This window comes from Myxine glutinosa, chromosome 3, assembly GCF_964187855.1.
Source record: "Myxine glutinosa chromosome 3, kmMyxGlut1.1, whole genome shotgun sequence".
In the NCBI taxonomy this organism is placed as follows: Eukaryota; Metazoa; Chordata; class Myxini; order Myxiniformes; family Myxinidae; genus Myxine; species Myxine glutinosa.
Genome location: NC_136263.1, coordinates 22,166,768 through 22,186,748, shown reverse-complemented (window position 1 = coordinate 22,186,748; position 19,981 = coordinate 22,166,768). Strand labels below are relative to the sequence as shown.

The 19,981-nt window shown below is 41.6% G+C and overlaps 1 protein-coding gene across 1 annotated transcript in view; it reads left to right on the top strand.

The window, feature by feature from the left end:
- Positions 1–532: 532 nt before the first annotated feature.
- LOC137423765 (uncharacterized) overlaps positions 533–19,981 on the top strand; it is a 36,524-nt gene continuing 17,075 nt past the window's right edge. Inside the window, exons 1-2 of the mRNA XM_068111248.2 lie at positions 533–928; positions 1,864–2,034. Coding sequence (XP_067967349.1) covers positions 924–928; positions 1,864–2,034 — 176 coding nt within the window. The 5' untranslated portion in view covers positions 533–923. The remainder of the gene's footprint in view (positions 929–1,863; positions 2,035–19,981) is intronic.

Below are 19,981 nucleotides of genomic sequence, written 5' to 3'. Positions count from 1 at the left end.
ACCAACGGGTTGGAAACACCGAAACATTAATGGAAGTCAAACTCCAAATGCTTCAGCTGACAAAACAGAAACATCACCAAGAAAATGAATGGGAAGGTAATTAGAATACTTAGAAAACTCCACTACAGTATCATAGTCGACACACATACACTACCCATTGTGAATCCTTTGCTATTGTTCGGACATTTTTTTCCTTCCATAATCGGTGTCGTCTCTCGTCTGCACACTCTGCATGCAATGTGTATGTAACTCATGCGTATCAATTTGTGAACTTGAATGGATTGCTCGTTCGGTCACAATCTACACAAAGACGAAGGGTAAAACGTTCCTTCCGAGAAGATAACTGCAGAGACGTGAAGACAAAATGACAAGCAGGCAGGCACGACGGCTTGGCCAGGTGTTTTAGGATTCGAGCAAGAAAGCCAGTGATGTCATGGTGACTTGTTCTAACACATCACTCGACTATCTTCTCCAGCTCTTCAACTGGCCCAACTTCCGCCTCCCCCTCCCCCCTTCCCTTCTCCCACCTTCCACACTCCTCGTGTGTGTGGATCTCTCTCTCTCTCTTTCTCTCTCTCTCTTTCTCCCTCTCTCTCTCTCTCTCTCTCCCTCTCCCTCTCTTTTTCTTGCTGCCTCTCTGTTCTCTCATTCTCTTTTTCTTGCTGCCTCTCTGTTCTCTCATTCTCTGCTCTCGTTTCTGCTTCTTCGTCTCCTATTCTTTTCTTCTTATCTTCGTCTACTCTTCATCTTCCGATCTTCTACTTTTCTCTCTTTTTATTCTGAGTGTCTGTCTCCACTTGCAGTCTCTTTTGTGGTACTACCCTGTGGACATTTCTACCATCTATAGCCACCCTCCGGACATTATCTCCCTCTCTCAACGTGGAGAGAGAGAGAGGAGAGCGTAGAGTGGAGTGTAGAGAGATATGAGGTGAGTACCCCTTTTTGTATACAAATTTATTACAAGATGTATGGATTAGTAGCTCATGGCATAGAGATAGATGTTTGTAATTGATTGCTAATTGTTCAATTCCGATATTGATTGAAGAACACGTTTATAGAGCTGAATGCTTGTAGCGTAAGGATGTTAATGAGTGCTGCAACCAGGGAGCTCATGGTGAGCAAACAGAGTGCTAATCCAAGGTTTATGTGCCTGAGTACTAGTAAACCATATGACCAGCTATCTATGTCCAGGTGGCTAGTTGCCAGGTTTTTGTTGCTGCATGTTCCTGCCTGAGAGTTGGCAACAATGCACATGTAACAGAGATAAAAATCACGATTAACATCTCTTGGCGTGGCTGGGATGAGACAAGGTTGTTATGTTATGATGTGTCAGGCTTACAGCACTGACGACAGACTAGCTCTTCAACTCCCCCACTCCCCAACTCTTTGTCTTATTCTCTCTAACATTTTCTAACATTTTTTTACTTTCAAAAGTCTGCTAAACTCTCACCATCTCCAGACTTTCGATGAAATTTTGCCTCCGTGCCCCTCGAGCTTCTCGAAACTTCTCTCAAGCTTCCCAGTTGAAATGGCCTGGCCAAAGACCCCTTTCTTGCTTCTTTTTTATAAATCCCAATTGCATTGTTGTATATCTCAGAATCACTCCACTAGTTTGCTTAGTTTATTGTTTTATCATAAGAGTATCAACTACAAAGCTCCCAATGCATCTGTCAAAATAGCAGGACAAATGCTCAGAATGATTAAAAAAAAAGATCGGTAATCAGATCGTAGAATACGTTTGTGTAAGGGTGGTAACTGCATTTTATTCCTGAAACATGGATTTTGTGACTTACACTGCAGGTAACAGAAATTTACTTATTATTAAGAGCACTAACAGAGTTTACTTATTAACGTGACTTACAGTGTGGGCCATGGCTGGCTTGGCCCAGAAGTTAGTCTGGAACGGGAGTTGGGTCGTGGTGCTTTTGGTCTTGTGTTTCGGGGCCGCTATCGTGGACAGCAAGCAGCACTTAAACTTGTACCTGAACACCTGCTGCAGCTCAAACAACTTCTGCATGAGTTAAAGGTTTACAGGTAAAATATATATACATTATATATATATATATACATGCAATAGTACATCTTTACTGAAATGGTGACTGTGAACCCATGTGCCACAGCAGCACTTGCTAGAAGGGTCCTGACCAACAGAGGGTGCCTGCCATGCATCCACCCTGTTTAATTGTCCATTACACCTTTTACGTGTTTTTGTATTTTTACTGGGAAAGAAGATATTAATGTTAAAATGCAGCTTCCGGTATAGTTGCAGTCTATGAATGATATGGAATCGCCCACTGCTGAAAGCAGTGTCAGCTGCTACACTGCTGTTTGCCACATAACTCAGCCGACATAGGCTTTACAAGCTTCTTTTTTTTTTTTTTTTGCAATACCAGACTGTAGGAATCCATCCACGGACGCGTTTCTGGCTCACATGTCGTCTCAGTTGAAAGGCGCCGCTTTACTTAGGAAATAAAGGTTGAAAAAACAAACATTTAACACAGTGAAGCAAGAATGTACCTCGATTGTCAGACCAAAGTACATGGTCAAACAAAGCTTGTCAAACTAATACACACACCCACTTTGGTATTAAGGCCAAGGCTGATCATGGTCATACAAAAACTGAAAAACACATACATCTTAGCCCACAGGGACAAAATGCATGGTCATACCATAAATATTATCTGTTTGAGAACCACTTGGCTGTCTCATAACAGAAGAAGAAGAAGAAGAACCTCTTCTTTCATGTCTTCAGGCGAATAGGGTTGTCGAGGCAGTTTTTCCTTGGCTAACGAGCACAATCCTGGACAGGTCACCACTCCGACCCAGGATACTCCAATGGCTCATTCTTCCCTGTAGGCTGGCACTCATTTTGGTCCTTCTTGCCCAATTGCTCAGTTTGGTCAGATGGCCAGCTCTAGGAAGAGTCAGGTAAAAAAAAAAAAAAACACCTTTAGAGGCCATTTTTCCCCGCAAAGCGGGGGTTGGCCTTTTTCGGGCACCGTGGTTGTTGTTTTTGTTGGTCCCCTTTTTGAAGCAATGTTTTACGGCCGGATGCCCTTCCTGCCGCCAACCCTTTTTGTCGCCTTTTACGACAACCAGGGAATTACCAGTGAACTGGTACTCAATTTGCCGACCTCGGAAGGATGACAGGCTGAGTCAACCCCCCTGGCGTTAATCTCATAACAGAAGAAGAAGAAGAAGAACCTCTTCTTTCATGTCTTCAGGCGAATAGGGTTGTCGAGGCAGTTTTTCCTTGGCTAACGAGCACAATCCTGGACAGGTCACCACTCCGACCCAGGATATTCCAATGGCTCATTCTTCCCCGTAGGCTGGCACTCATTTTGGTCCTTCTTGCCCAATTGCTCAGTTTGGTCAGATGGCCAGCTCTAGGAAGAGTCAGGTAAAAAAAAAAAAAAACACCTTTAGAGGCCATTTTTCCCCGCAAAGCGGGGGTTGGCCTTTTTCGGGCACCGTGGTTGTTGTTTTTGTTGGTCCCCTTTTTGAAGCAATGTTTTACGGCCGGATGCCCTTCCTGCCGCCAACCCTTTTTGTCGCCTTTTACGACAACCAGGGAATTACCAGTGAACTGGTACTCAATTTGCCGACCTCGGAAGGATGACAGGCTGAGTCAACCCCCCTGGCGTTAATTCAGCGATCGACCGGGATTCGAACCCAGGATCCTAGGTATCCTAAGCTGGCACCCTAGCCGCTAGCCCAACACCAGGCCCACCTAGGAAGAGTCAGGGTAGTTCCATATTCTTTCCATTTCCTAATGATTGAACTCACCGTGCTCTTGGGAACTTTCAACACTCTAGAAATTGTTTTATACCCTTCCCCAGATCTATGCGTTCTCACAATTCTATCTCGGAGTTCTAGGGACAGTTCCTTGGACTTCATGGTAGAGTTTCTGCTCTGACGTGCACTGTCCACTATGGGACATTATATAGAAAGGTGTGTTTGATTCAAAATCATGTCCCATCAATTGAATTGGCCACAGGTGGACTCCAATCAAGTTGTAGAGATATCTGAAGGATGATCAAAGGAAATTTGATGCACCTGAGCTCCATTTGGAGTGTCATAGTTGAGGGGTTGAATACTTATATAAACTAGAACGGGCACTCGGTAGAGCGCATACCTTCGCCGCAGCTACTGTTCTGTACTTGGCATGGGAGTGTAGGGAATAGAACAGTGAACAGTTTTGACCTTTTCGTGACCTTGACCTTTGACCCGATTGCTCCCAAAATCGAATCAAATGTGTCCCGTATAATAACCAATCATCCCACCAAATTTCATGCAATTCGGTTGAATACTTTTTGAGTTATGCGAATAACATACACACACACACACACACAGACATACAAATAAATACACAGCGATCAAAACATAACCTTCCGCTTTTGCGAAGGTAATTAGATATTTCTGTATTTCATTTTTTATTATTTTGCAAAAAATTCTAAAAAAATTAAAATCCACGTTGACATTAATGTGTAGATCAGTGAAAAAAAATATCTCATTTTAAACCATTTTAAATTCATGCTGTAACATAACAAAATGTGAAAGAAAAATCAAGGGGTGTAAATACTTTCTGAAGGCACTTTAAACTGTATTGTAAGCATATACACTATAACAATAATATACATTGAAGCATATACGTCTCAAGCAATAACAAAGTGTGGTTCGTACGTAGGTACATAATAAATAGAAGTTTTATGATCATAGGCAAGCATCACCGACCTACTGCTGGATATCAATTTAGGTTTATTTATTTACTTATTACCTCCGCCACCAAAGGAGGATGGAGGTTATGTTTTCATCCCTGTCTGTCTGTCTGTTTGTTTGTGAACATGATATCTCAAAAAGTTGTGGACGGATTCGGACGAAATTTGACAGAGAGTACGTATGTGACAAGGACCAAATGATTAGATTTTGGTGAAGATCCGGATTCGGATCCGACTAGTATAATTTTTAAGTGATTCTTCGCCATTGGGAGATGGGGCCAAAAACGATACATATATCAGGATATCTCGAAAAGTTGTTTACAGATTTGGACGAAACTTGGTGGAGAGGTTGTGTGTGTGACAAGGAGGAATCGATTCAATTTTGTTGAAGATCCGGATCCGGATCCGGCTCATATAAATTTTTAAGTGATTCTTCACCATTGGGAGATAGGGCCAAAAACAATACAAAGCAGGATATCTCAAAAAGTTGTGGACGGATGATTTTGATTAAATGTGATTCTGTATTGTGATTTTCTGGTCTACTCTGCGACACAAAACGTAAACTGTTCACCTGGCAGAGGTATGGTTATCCACTGAGTGCCATTCTAGTTTATGGATGTGTTTACGGTTTTTACGTAAATTTTCATTTGAGGTTTTTATTTCACAGTTTACAGTTGTAAAAAATTACAATTTTCAAATGCTCGATATTGATTGAGGGTTTTTTTAGCCTTTTTACGTAAATTTTCATATGTGGATGCTTACCAACGGTTCTGTGATTTTTTTTCCCCGGTGTACTGACTTCAGTTCAGCTTTCTACAACACCCGGAAGGTACCGAAGATTGATATCTGTCAGTCAGTGGTTGGAAAGAGCTATATATATTTATGTATGTATGTATGTATGTATGTATGTATGTATGTATGCATGTATAATTGTGTATTAGCTGAAGTTCCTGGCGTTGGCTTGTGAAATTCAATGAAATATATATTTAAATATTTCCTGCATGACAAATTGGAGAATGTTGGCCCTGTGGTTTCACATGAATTACCAATCTTGGGTGTTGCAAAATGCGCGTGGACCGCTTTCCCCTTTAACTTTTTTTTTATATACAGTACAGTACAACAAATCACTACAACCTCAATAAACGATCATCACAAAACATATCACTTAATCGATCATGGGAAATGGTAGTGTATAAGATGACTCAGGCAGTGTATAAGAACATACTCACTTAAGGCCTGAACACAGAGGTGTTGTAATAAACCTGTGTAAAGCAATCTTTTTAACAACAGGTGCACGTGTCGACACTATGGTAATTAACTTTGTGATGTTGACAACAAATCACGACATACAACCTCAACATATGATCTTCACAAACGTATTACTTGATCACTCCCAAGACCCGATCGAGGCTTGAAGGCCAATTATCTGATTTAAAAAAAAAAAAATCTTTATTTTTTATTTTTTTAATCCAAACTCAGCCCTCGACCTTCCTCTGGATGAAAGAAGAGGCCATGCAGAGTGTGGTTGCACTGGTTCCTGCAGCGTCCAAGTGCATAAATGAACAAGCAAACAAACAATCCAACAATCTTCTATATAATGTATGTATGTATGTATATATATATATATATACATATAGAGAGAGAGATATATATACACAGACTTGGCATTTAATATGGAATATTTCTTTTTTTCTTGACTTGGGTTTACTTTCTGAACTCGGTATATCAATCTGGTGAGTTTCTTTTACGCTTCGGTGATTTCTTTGTTAAAAGAACCATGGCACTGATTGTCTGTCGCAGCAAGAAGTCAATAACAGGATTATATCACAGGTGGTGTGACAAAATGTACGGACAGGTACATTTGACGATTGGCTTCACAATCGGGTATATAAGGGTTGTTGCGTTCTGTATTAGTGGAAAACAACCGCTGCACGTCTACAAAAGTTATTGCCGCTTTCTCTGGAGATGGTCCGTCAACTCGACAATGCTGTTTGTCATGGAGTGGTGGCTTTACGAAATTCCGGCATGAAACAGCGTGCTATTGCTTGGCAGTATGGCATGGCATCACTCAAGGTCAGGTGTCAAAGATCCTGAAACGAAATGCTCAGAGGGGTGTCCCTACTCCAATACCGAGGTCAGGACGTCCCCGCAGAACCACAAGGAGGGATGATCGCCAGCTGCACCGGTTAGTCCGCAATGGCCGTACCAAGTCAGCTAATCGGCTTAGGGATGAGTGGCACCAACTGACAAATGTGCCTGTATCCAGAAGGCTAGTCAACCAACGACTGGTTCAAGCAGGCTATCGTGCCAGGCGTCCCCTGAGAAAGCCACATCTGACCAGACAACACCGCCAGCGCTGATTGCAGTGGGCCAGAGAGCACCGTCAATGGAAGCCAGGACACTGGGATCACATGATCTTCAGTGACAAGTCTAGATTTCTGGTCTATCGTCAATATGGCTGCGTCCGAGTGCGCAGACAAGTGCATGAAGCCTACAACGAAGATTGTATAGTGCCAAGATTCCAAGCTGTAGGTGGTGGGGTGACCGTTTGGGCTGCTTTTCATGCAGGGGGCAAAACTGACCTGGTTGTTCTGAATGGAAACCTGAACCAGTTCAAGCACAGGGCCATTCTGGAAGAAACATTGCTTCCATTTGTTCGTGCAGCCTTTCGAGGAAACTTTGTCTTCCAAGATGACAATGCACGGCCTCATCGTGCTCGCATGATCCAACATTTTCTTGCTGACCGTGGTGTAGAGCATATGGAGTGGCCTGCCATGTCCCCGGATATGAATCCGATAGAGAACTTGTGGGCAGAATTAACGCATCAAATCGACAACTTGGACCAGCAGCCTGCCTCTGTGCATGAATTGCAGCAGGCTATTGTAACTGCATGGCAAGCAATTCCTGTCCAAACCTTGGCAAATCTCGTGAACAGCATGCCTCAATGTGTACGTGCTCTCCTGAATGCTCGTGGGGGTTACACGAAGTACTGAACTGTAATTTTACTGTCCGTAATCCCAGTCGTAATTTAACTTTTGTTTTTGTTAAAAATAAAAATAAAAATAAAAAAAATGGCTAATGTGCAAAATAAAGAGATACTTCTGGAAAACGCACAGAAGGTTAACACAGTACTGTCCGTGAATTGAGTTCGATATCAGTTTCCATCACTTTCAAGGATCAATTTATATGCTTCGAAAAGTCAAATGTGGTTTTTGTTTTTTAAAGGTCACATTAGCAAAATCTCGAATAATTTCAACATAATTCCAATGAACTTTTGGTTCTAAGTCATCTTGAAAAGTAAGTTCACCCCCACAAAAAAAATATTTCCATATTAAATGCCAAGTCTGTGTATATATATAGAATTATTTATATATATATATATATATATATATATATATATAGATATATACAGACTTGGCATTTAATATGGAATATTTTTTTTTTCTTGCCTTGGGTTTACTTTCTTAACTCAGTATATCAATCTGGTGTTTATTTTACACTTTGGTTATTTATTTGTTCAAAGAACCATGTCACTGATTGTCTGTCGCAGCAAGAAGTCAACAACAGGATTATATCACAGGTGGCTTGGCAAAATGTACGGACAGGTGCATTTGATGATTGGCTTCACAATCGGGTATATAAGGGTTGTTGCGTTCTGTATTAGTGGAAAACAACTGCTGCACGTCTCCAAAAGTTATTGCCGCTTCCTCTGGAGATGGTCCGTCAACTCGACAATGCTGTTTGTCATGGTGTGGTGGCTTTACGAAATTCCGGCATGAAACAGCGTGCTATTGCTCGGCAGTATGGCATCGCTCAAGGTCAGGTGTCAAAGATCCTGAAACGAAATGCTCAGAGGGGTGTCCCTACTCCAATACCGAGGCCAGGACGTCCCCGCAGAACCACAAGGAGAGATGATCGCCAGCTGCACCGGTTAGTCCGCAATGGCCGTACCAAGTCAGCTAATCGGCTTAGGGCTGAGTGGCAGCAACTGACAAATGTGCCTGTATCCAGAAGGCTAGTCAACCAACGACTGGTTCAAGCAGGCTATCGTGCCAGGCGTCCCCTGAGAAAGCCACGTCTGACCAGACAACACCGCCAGCGCCGATTGCAGTGGGCCAGAGAGCACCGTCAATGGCAGCCAGGACACTGGAATCACGTGATCTTCAGTGACGAGTCTAGATTTCTGGTCTATCGTCAAGATGGCCGCGTCCGAGTGCGCAGACAAGTGCATGAAGCCTACAACAAAGATTGTATCGTGCCAAGAGTCCAAGCTGGAGGGGGTGGGGTGACCGTTTGGGCTGCTTTTCATGCAGGGGGCAAAACTGACCTGGTTTTTCTGAATGGAAACCTGAACCAGTTCAAGTACAGGGCCATTCTGGAAGAAACATTGCTTCCATTTGCTCATGCAGCCTTTCGAGGAAACTTTGTCTTCCAAGATGACAATGCACGGCCTCATCGTGCTCGCATGATCCAACACTTTCTTGCTGACCGTGGTGTAGAGCATATGGAGTGGCCTGCCATGTCCCCGGATATGAATCCGATAGGGAACTTGTGGGCAGAATTAACGCGTCAAATCGACCAATTGGACCAGCAGCCGACCTCTGTGCGTGAATTGCAGCAGGCTATTGTCACTGCATGGCAAGCGATTCCTGTCCAAACCTTGGCAAATCTCGTGAACAGCATGCCTCAACGTGTACGTGCTCTCCTGAATGCTCGTGGGGGTTACACGAAGTACTGAACTGTAACTTTACTGTCCGTAATCCCAGTCGTAATTTAACTTTTGTTTTTGTTAAAAAAAAATTTGGCTAATGTGCAAAATAAAGAGATACATCTGGAAAACGCACAGAGGTTTAACACAGTACTGTCCATGAATTTAGTTCGATATCAGTTTACATCACTTTCAAGGATCAATTTATTTGTTTCGAAATGTCAAATGTGGTTTTTGTTTCTTTTAAAGGTCACATTAACAAAATCTACAATAATTTCAACATAATTCCAATGAATTTTTGGTTCTAAGACATCTTGAAAAGTAAGTTCACCCCCACAAAAAAAATATTCCATATTAAATGCCAAGTCTGTATATATATACACACACACACACACACACACACACACACACACACACACACACACACACACACACACACACGGTGTTCCAAAAAGACCTGGACAACTTGTTAACCCTTTGAGTACGGATGACGTCCAGTGCCGCAACCCACGAAAAAGTTTTGTGTATGGATGGCGTTACTACACGTCATCGACTATACCTATAAATAGATCGTCAGTACGTGGTTGCATTCCCGTAATGCCAAATTATTCCCGTGCCGGGGGTATTTTTATCAAAAAAAAATCCCGTACTCAAAGGGTTAATATATTTAGTATCACAAATGATACACCCTTTGTCTTTTATGATACAGAAACTCAAAAGTTTTCTTTTTTTTCAGGTCTGGTGATTTGATGTAAAAAGAAATGGTGAGAGAAAGCTCAGTGCGTCGAAAGGTCCATAGGGACGAGATCTGACACACAAGTTCAGCGTAATTTCTGTACAAGGTATGGAAGGAATCCGCCATTGCAGATTAATATCAGAGAATGGTACAAAGGGTTTAAGGAGACTGGAAGTTCTCAGAAACAGAAAAGTATCGGTCGACCAAACAAAGTGCAGCAGACGTCGAACGAGTGTGTGAATCATTTCAACAAAGTCCCAGAATATCAATCTGAAGCGCATCCAGAGAACTGGGACTACCAACCACTACTGTACACAGGATTTTGCATAAAACACTGAAGCTTTATGTCTATAAGGTGCAGATTCTGCAGGAACTCAAACCAAATGATGGACCCAAACACAAGGCATTTGCCTTGGAAATACTCAGTCGCATGGAGGATGACGAAGATTTCCTGACAAGGGTCGTGTTCACAAAGCTTGATTTTGTGTATCAGGGAAGGTTTACCGGCACAATATGAGGATCTGGAAAACTGAAACCCCCACGTGGTCATTGAACACATACGCGAAAGTCCAAAGGTCAATGTGTGGTGTGGCCTTCTCCACGACTGCTTGGTGGGTCCATTTTTCTTTGCAGAGAATACAGTGAGCTCAACAATTTACATGAACATGTTGGAAGGATTCGCCTTCCCACAGAAAGGAGACCAACAACCCAATATAATTTTTCAACAGGCCGGCGCTCCCCCTCAATGGGCTTTAGTCATTTGACATCTCCTGAATGAAAATTTTCCAGGTCGTTGGATTGGCTGAGACAGACCAACTGTCTGGCCCCCACGATCACCAGACATAACCCCCCTTGATTTTATTTCTCTGGGGGTTTGTCAAAGATGTTGTCTACAACACCAAGGTGGCAAACCTGCAGGATCTTCGTTCTCGGATCACAGCTGTATGCGCACAGGTGAACGCAAACATGCTGAGCTCCACATGGCAATAACTCGTGTACCACCTTGATGACCTGAGTATGACAAACGAAGCTCGCATTGAAGTTTATTGATGGAGTGCACAACACTTTGAGTTTCTGTATCATATAAACCAAAGGGTATCGTATCATTTGTGTTTCTCAATATATTAACAACCAAAGTTGTCCGGGTCTTTTTGGGACACCTTGTACAGTACTGTATATCTTGTAAATATTTTCTAATGTTTGTGTGTTTGTTCGTTTGTACGTTATTCTTTAATGGTCGAAACGTAGCACCTGGGGCCCCAAATTTTGGGTGTAAGTACTTCAGAATCTGGACAAGGGTTTAAGCGACCACACGTTGGCCTTGACGTCCGTTTTGAGGCCAACAAAGGTCGCTATAACGTGTATATCGAGATGTGGGGTCAGGCAGTGCTGCTGTCGGCCCATAGGCAAAAGTAACCACCATGATGCCATTGCCTCCTGCTCTATGGGCAGTGCTGCTGTGTAGCCCCTGCTAGTATATATATAGAAAGGTAAGCTGGCAAACCGTAAAAGGTATGACCTTTGTCTACCTACAAAGTTGACCAGATATCACTTTCTAGCTTCTCCATGAGCCTCGACTCTGTATACAAAAATAATAATAATAAAAAAACAACATGCACATCAGTGTTCAAATAACAGATAAACATTTATCATATTATAATTATATTGTATATTCATATATTATAGATTCATTTATATTTATATTCATATATTATTTATGTTTACATATTTATCTGTTATGTCAGCACTGACATGTGCAATGTGCATGTCGCATATATATATATATATATATATATATATATATATATATATATATATATATATATATATATATATATATATATATATATATATATATATATATATATATATATATACTGTATATATATATATATATATATATATATATATATATATATATATATATATATATATGCCCAACTTTGTGGGTATACAAAAATGTTTGTAATAAAATGGCTGAAGGTGAAAAAAAGGGGCATCACAAAACTATGAAAGAGCTTTTCCCGGCGGTGGTTTTGAGACGTGTTGGACATTGAAAAGCAATGGAGTTAGTAGCCTCATGGTGGTTACCTTTTACCTGTGGGCCGGTGGCAGCACTGCCTGGCCCACATCGCAATACGCACCTAATAGCGGTCTGTGGTGGCCTCGAAACGGACATCAAAGCCAACCTGTGGTACCGTAAACCCTTGTCCAGATTTTGAAGTACCTACACCCAAAATTTCGAGCCTCCGCGTGCTACATTTAGGCCATGAAAGAATAACAAACAAACACACAAACACTTCAAAATATGTTTGTAGATTTGTCGATTTCAGGAAACATCAATAAATAGACAGTCAATGATCCATTTACAAAACTTTCTAAGGGATGTTGAATACACACCTGTACAAATAAAATGTGCACAATAAATGAATGCCCTCTCATACCAATAACAAACATGGCTGTCCAACCATGCTGAAAATACGGTTCTGCTCTCTCTTTCGAGTTCTACATTCAGATTACTGAGTTCTCATTAGTAAGAATAACTTTTGTTGTCCTGATTGTGGAAATGTTTGAGTTGTGGCCTCCAGCTTCTCCAAGGTGGTCTACCCATCGTTCATCCCTCTGTTTAAATCTTGTCTGCATGGCAAAGTGTTGGTGATCTGTTTAATCACCCGAGGCCGATCAAGCCATAAACGTCTGCATGAACCCAAGCTTCTTTCCTTCGTAGTCCACATAAGGTGTCCAGCTTTGAGGGCATATTTGTAACAGGCCTTATATGAAATCCTTTGATTATTTGTTCTTTCTTGCAGATAAATCCATCAGACTACTGTCTAAAAATGATATTAATACATATACAAATCCATTACACATTGTTGATCCTTTTTGATAGCGGTTCATGGTTACATCGAGTGGTATGAGATTTCTCTAAGCGTTCAGAGAGTTGTAATTGTTTGAACTAGGGCGTGCCCGTACGTGGGTGCAAAAAAACATGCGTGCAAACAACAACAACAAAAAAAAACTTTGAAACCACGTGGCAGTAACGACCACAGAACCCCCCCCCTCTATTTACATGAAATGGTTTGGTCCATTCGCAAAGCCAAAGCGAACGGCTTGCGAGTACGGTAGAACCCCCCCCCCCCCCCCTCTATTTACATGAAATGGTTTGGTCCATTCGCAAAGCCAAAGCGAACGGCTTGCGAGTACGGTGACCATACCTTGGGAACCACTTGTCCGATTAATTTCAAACCTTGAAAAGGCACATCCTCGGGTCCCCAGCAATATACCTGGCAAGTTTCAAGTATATCGGACCCGTGGTTGTCGAGAAACAGCGGTCACAGACAAACACACACACCCACACACAGACACACACACATACACACAGAGATTACTGGAATTATAGATAGATCCGATTAATTTCAAACCTTGAAAAGGCACATCCTCGGGTCCCCAGCAATATACCTGGCAAGTTTCAAGTATATCGGACCCGTGGTTGTCGAGAAACAGCGGTCACAGACAAACACACACACACACACACACACACACAGACACACACACATACACACAGAGATTACTGGAATTATAGATAGATAATAGGTATTCAGGCCTATGATGGAGATGAACTGTCTGAAAGGTGATGTCTAGGAACTAGAGCTTCCAGGGAAGCAGAACTCAACTGAACTGACTGGACAACTTTAAAGTAGGTCGGGTCTCACATAACAAGTTTGATGAAAATTCGTCAATATATGTGGACGCTAGATTGTTAACATCATTTCAGAGCTGAAAAAATATGCCGGCCTATGGCGGCCATTTTGTGACAGATCGGGTTGACATGCGATAGCAACCTACCCTGTGTGGTAAGAGTCTCACACACCAAGTTTGATCAAAATCCATAAATATTTGTGGACGTAAAAGTCTTAACGTCGTTGCGGAGCTGAAAACAACATGGCGGCCTATGGTGGCCATTTTGTGACGGATCGGGTTGGAATGCAATAGCAACATACCTTGTCGGGTAAGGGTTAAACATTCTAAGTTTGATCAAAATCTTTTAATATTTGTGGACGCTAGAGTGTTAACGTCGTTTTCATGACCAAAAATAAAATGGTCGCCTAAGTCCGCCATTGTTCAACGGATCAGGCCGAAATGTAATAGCAACCTGGTCCTTGGGGTAAGGATGCTGCATGTCAAGTTTGATCAGAATCGGTTGATATTTGTGGACGCTGGAGTGTTAACGTCGAAAAGTTAACGGACGACAGACAACAGACGACGACGGGTTCAGTATGTGATGAACTCAACTGGACGGTAGTCCAGTTGAGTTAAAAATGAACTTTTGACTTCCCAAGAGAAGTCCTCATCATCCACATAATGATTTTGAGAGAAACATCGTAACTCGTCGTCACATAAGTGATAGTGGTTCAGCTTTGGCCTCACCTGTAGGTGCATTGAGGTACATGATAATCCCGTCAAGGCAAGCACCTTATAAGATGAGTTATAGCAGCTAGTCCAGTCTGTGAACATGATATCTCAAAAAGTTTTTCACTGATTCGGACGAAACTTGGTGGACAGGTTGAGTGTGTGACGAGGAAGAATTGATTCAATTTTGGTGAAGATCCGAATGCGGATCCAGTTACTGGAATTTTTACAAGTGCTTCGCCACCATTGAGAGACGGGGCCAAAAAGGACATATAGCAGGATATCTCGAAATGTTATGGACAGATTTGGACGAAACTTGGTGGATTAGTTGGGTCGGTGACAAGAAAAAGCCGATTAGATTTTGGTTCAGGTGTGGATCCAGATCCGGCCTATCAGTGGGATATAAAACGTAAACTGTGAAGCCTGGTGTACCTATACGCTCTAGCGAGTGCCGTTCTAGTTGAGTTGTGTATTTATCGTCTCTCTTCTTTCCGCTTTATTCAGTTTAACTATCTGTTCCGATAATATCAAACTTGGGGCTGAATAGCCTTCCTGTTTGTGTAGGCCCTTATGCATTATTTGGATATGTTGTGTTTTATTTCTTTGGCAATTTGTTTGATTTGAGTGAATGTATCCACTGAATATCTTTTCCATGATCTACTGAGACCCAAGCCATGTGGTATTTACTGTTTACGATACAACATTTAACATCATAAATTACACTACCCAGTATACTGCTACAAATGCCATTAAAAAAAAAAATTCATTTGTTGCACCTCCACTCATTCATTCTTCTTTTTCCCCACCTGCGGAACCCATGTCCTCATTCTGTTTAATGCCCTCCTTCCCTCCAGAGCTTCAATATGGCTATTTGCCACCACCTCAGGTCATCCCCCATCCATACTCATGATATTTTTATCATTGTTATTGTATCTCTTCTCTCCCTCACACACAGATACACACCAGCTTTAATAATACACCCCAGGTGGCCTTAATGACAGTTCAACATCAGCTGTGCCTCAAAAACCCTCCGCAAGCACACACCTTCCCTTCCACATTGTTGTATCCCCCCTCTCCCTCACCTTTATTTTTGTTTTTTGTTCCATGTGTTTCATCCTCGGTTTTCCCTTTATCTCGCTGTGTTTGAACTTGTATCCAGCTTATTCACCCCCTGTATCTTCCTCTCCCTTTCCTTTCTCTCATTCTTATTCCAAGTGTCCCTCTGTTCTGCTGTTGGTTGTGTTTCCCCCACTTTCCTCTATGTTATATCGCTGATCTGTTCTTTCTGTTTTGCTCTTTTCTGTGTTCTAGATCTTCCTTGAGCCTCATCTTTGTTTAAGAAAAATGGAAGGAAGTTTTTAGACTTGCATCGAGATTGTGTTGCAATGCAAGATTGCAACTCATTAATTGGCCTTTGGCCTCACCTTCTTTCGAAGAGATGGGAGACGGTATTGTCGTGTGTGTGTGTGTGTGTGTGTGTGTGTGTGTGTGTGTGTGTGTGTGTGTGTGTGTGTGTGTGTGTGTGTGTGTGTGTGTGTGTAATTTACTTATGTGTAAGAGAGTACGCTAGTTGAATCTTTTAAGTGATTCTTCACCATTGGGATTTTCATTGGGCCAAAAACTATACATAGCAGGATATCTCAAAAGGTTGTGGACGGATTTGCACGAAACTTGGTGAAGAGTGTGTGTGTATATGTATGTGTGTGTGTCGTTATCTTCACATGCGTGTTTCAGAAGGTGGAACAAAGCCCTCCTAAGTCTCAAATTATACACCTCCCTGTGTGTATGCACAATATTATTTTACACACACACATATATATATATATATATACATATATATATATATATATATATATATATATATATAACTGTGAGAAATAGTAGAAACTCCACAGTACGAGCAGGGCATCTCATTTGCATTAAATAAATAATCGGGAGATTAAATCAGACACGGACATAGCTTCAGGACGTCGATCTTTAATTGTCGACAAGCTTTCGACCAACAAAGGTCTTCTTCTTAGTCGTCCCCAAGTTCTTAGTCTTCCGTTGAACTTGGGGACGACTAAGAAGAAGACCTTTGTTGGTCGAAAGCTTGTCGACAATTAAAGATCGACGTCCTGAAGCTACGTCCGCGTCTGATTTAATCTCCCGATTATACATATATATATATATATATATATATATATATATATATATATATATATATATATATATATACATACATATTAGGGTGGGCTTCAAAAAAGCAAAATGCAGATTTTCTCCGGGACATGGTCTATTTTTGTTCCTTATGGTGTCAAAGGAAACCACCCCAAATTTGAATGGAATCCAATAATATTTAGGGGTGCCACATCAGTGATGAATTTTCCCCCATGCAAAAATAGGAATTCCCATTTTTTGGGCTGTATATACACAAAATAAATACATAATTATATATATACATTAAATATAATATTAAAAATAAATATATAGTAAATATACATTAAATAATAAATATACATAAATACACATTATACATTATATATATACAATATATTATACATACAGTTTTGAGACTTCCTATGATCACTATCTGGGCAATTTTCATGCATGTTTTGTACAGGTTCCCGGGGTCAGGGGTACGCTTTTTTAGTGTGTAATATGTAGGCCTAACTTATTGACTGTGGCTCTTTTGTAGAGAGTGACCCTGTGGAGTAAGAATTAACAGGATTTTACCCACATTCTTGCTTATTTTGCAGATATGGCATGTGCTAGTACCAGTGTTTCATTGACAACTCGGGCTCAGGATAATGTGTATCTCATTGGGTCCACTTCTGGAGATGCCATCAAAGGTGCCAAGCTCCTGACTGTGCATCAATCTCTTGTCCTGTTTTTCCATCACCTGAAGAAGGAGAATCGCACTGCCCGGGAGAGTGCAACCCTCACCATTGAAGAGGTTGTGAAGTTCTGGGAAAAAGCTCACCGACCTACAACGACGAAGCAGCACTGCATCCATCGTTTGGAGAGGCTATATGAAGAATGGAGGAGCCTCCAAAAAGGTGCAAAGCAGGGTGGTGCGACCCAAGAGAAAAAGGAAGCATCCTTCAAGGCCTCCTTGGAGAAGACGTTTGATCTTAGGCATGCAGATTCAGAGGCCATAATCACCAACCCCGAGGACAGGAAGTTTCTTCACGATCAATTCTCAGAGAGGAAGGCTTCAATGGGATCTGTAGACACTGTGTTGGAAGCAAAAACGTTCTTGTGTGTTTGAAAGATCAGCAGCCACGAGATGATTATCGTGAACTCCTAGAACTGACTGTCATCTACATGGGAGGAATCCCACCTCGTGGAATCCGGATCATGGCTCCAGGAGCAATGCACAGAGCCAGATGGATGGCAAAAGCACTATATTCACTACAGGTGTTCATGTTTCGGTCAGAGTTCCACTTGACACTTCGAGAGGCGAGAGAACTCCGAGCCTTCAACATTTTTGTCTGCCTTGTGTATGTACAGGCTTGGTTTTGGGCTCCACAAGCTATTGAGGCTCCCCTGAATGACATTAACCTCTTCAAGAAGTTGGAAAAGTTTGAACAAATCAATCAGAAGATGGCTCAGGCAGCCTTGAAGGCACTTGGCCGCCACACGTGGTCCATGAGCCCAGTACTAGTGGCATTTGCATTCTTTGACACCAGAATTGACAAAGAAAGCAAGATCAATATGATTGAAGCATTGAAAAATGACGGTGAAAACCCCTCTCCAAAGAGACCAGCTATCAAACAAGGAACCGCCCTGTCAATCGCTGGCCTCATAACAAAACACACCAAGCATTTCTTCAGCATCCTAGGGACCCCAACTGATTGGATGGATAAGGATCCTGGTTCATGGGAGCAAGAAACCAGCTTTCAGGAAGCAAAGAAAGCCGCCAGTGGCTTAGTCGTGGTGAACGACAGGGCAGAAAGGGGTGTCGCATTGATACAAGACTACAATAAGCTCCTTACAAAGGATGAAGAGCAAAAGCAAGCTCTGCTCCAAGTTGTTGCTGCTCACAGGAAGATGTACCCCGATGCCAAGAAGGCAACAGTGGTGAAACAGGCCCAGAAATAGGAGTTACATTTCTCATTATATTTGGGTTTTTTAATATTATGTGATATGGTGTCTCTTCATTTTATGAACTGAACATTTGGATTGTTATCATTGAATTTGAGTTTTCATAGCAATATAGTGCTATTTGTGCAGCTATTGTAACTTGTTTGCTGGAATACAAAGAAAGTGAGTGGAGGGTGGATTTTCATAAAACAAACTTCTGGTTTTGCTTTCAATCCATATATAGAAAAGTTTTGTAGACACCTTTAGTTTGAAGGCTGATGTGGCACCCCTAAATAAAATCAGATTGCTTTCATATTTGGTGTCTTTTCATTTTGGAACAAAAGGAACAACATAAAGCCATGTCCCAGTAAATATTTTTAAAAAATTATTTTGAGCACCACCCTAATACATATATCTATATATATATATATATGTATATATATATATATACACACACATACATATATCAGAGAGTACGCTAGTACTCTCTATGTAGGGATGGCGCAGAAGAAAATGTGTATGTATATATATATATATACACACACAGTCACGTGAAAAAGTAAGTACACTCCATGTAAAGTTTTGACTTTTTCAACATATTTCAACATACAGCTATTTGATCTTCATTTCAACAATATTGATAGATAAAGGTGATATAATACAACAAATATCATAAGACATTTACATTTTGTAGTCCATTGTATAATTTTTATAAACATAAATGCAAATTTCGCATGTGGAAAAAGTAAGTACACCCCTACATTTATCACTACTTCAAATACCTAAAATTAGAATCAGGTGCACCAGCTCAGGTGCAAATGATTAGAACATCATTTGAACATCTCTCAGAGAGCCTCCTCAGCGTCGACGAGTCTGGCATTTCACTCAGGCCGACTGGGACGGTCTTCAAGCAGCCATCAATCGTCTGGATTGGTCTCCCATCTCCACTGCCTCTGACATCAATTCTTCCTGGGAATTCTTCCAAAGCAAACTGATCTCTCTCATGCACAGATTTATCCCATCTCGCCTTCAGTTGTCTTACCCTTCCTCCCGTCCATGGTACACTGAATCTTGTGGTGAGGCAGTTGCACTGAAACAACTTGCCTTTGCCTCTTGGAAGGCTAATCCAACTGAAGGCAATCTCAGTTCCTTCCACCAAGCTCGGAACAAGTGTGTGTCTACCCTCAGGAGTGCCAGGAAGCACTATCTCTCCTCACTCAAGAATGAACTCTCAAACCTGTCTCCTTCCTCCAAATCCTGGTGGCGTCTGGTCAAATCCGTTTCTGGTGTTTGTTCCCCCTCCATCCCCTCCCTTACCTCAAATGGCCACACAGTTGACATCGC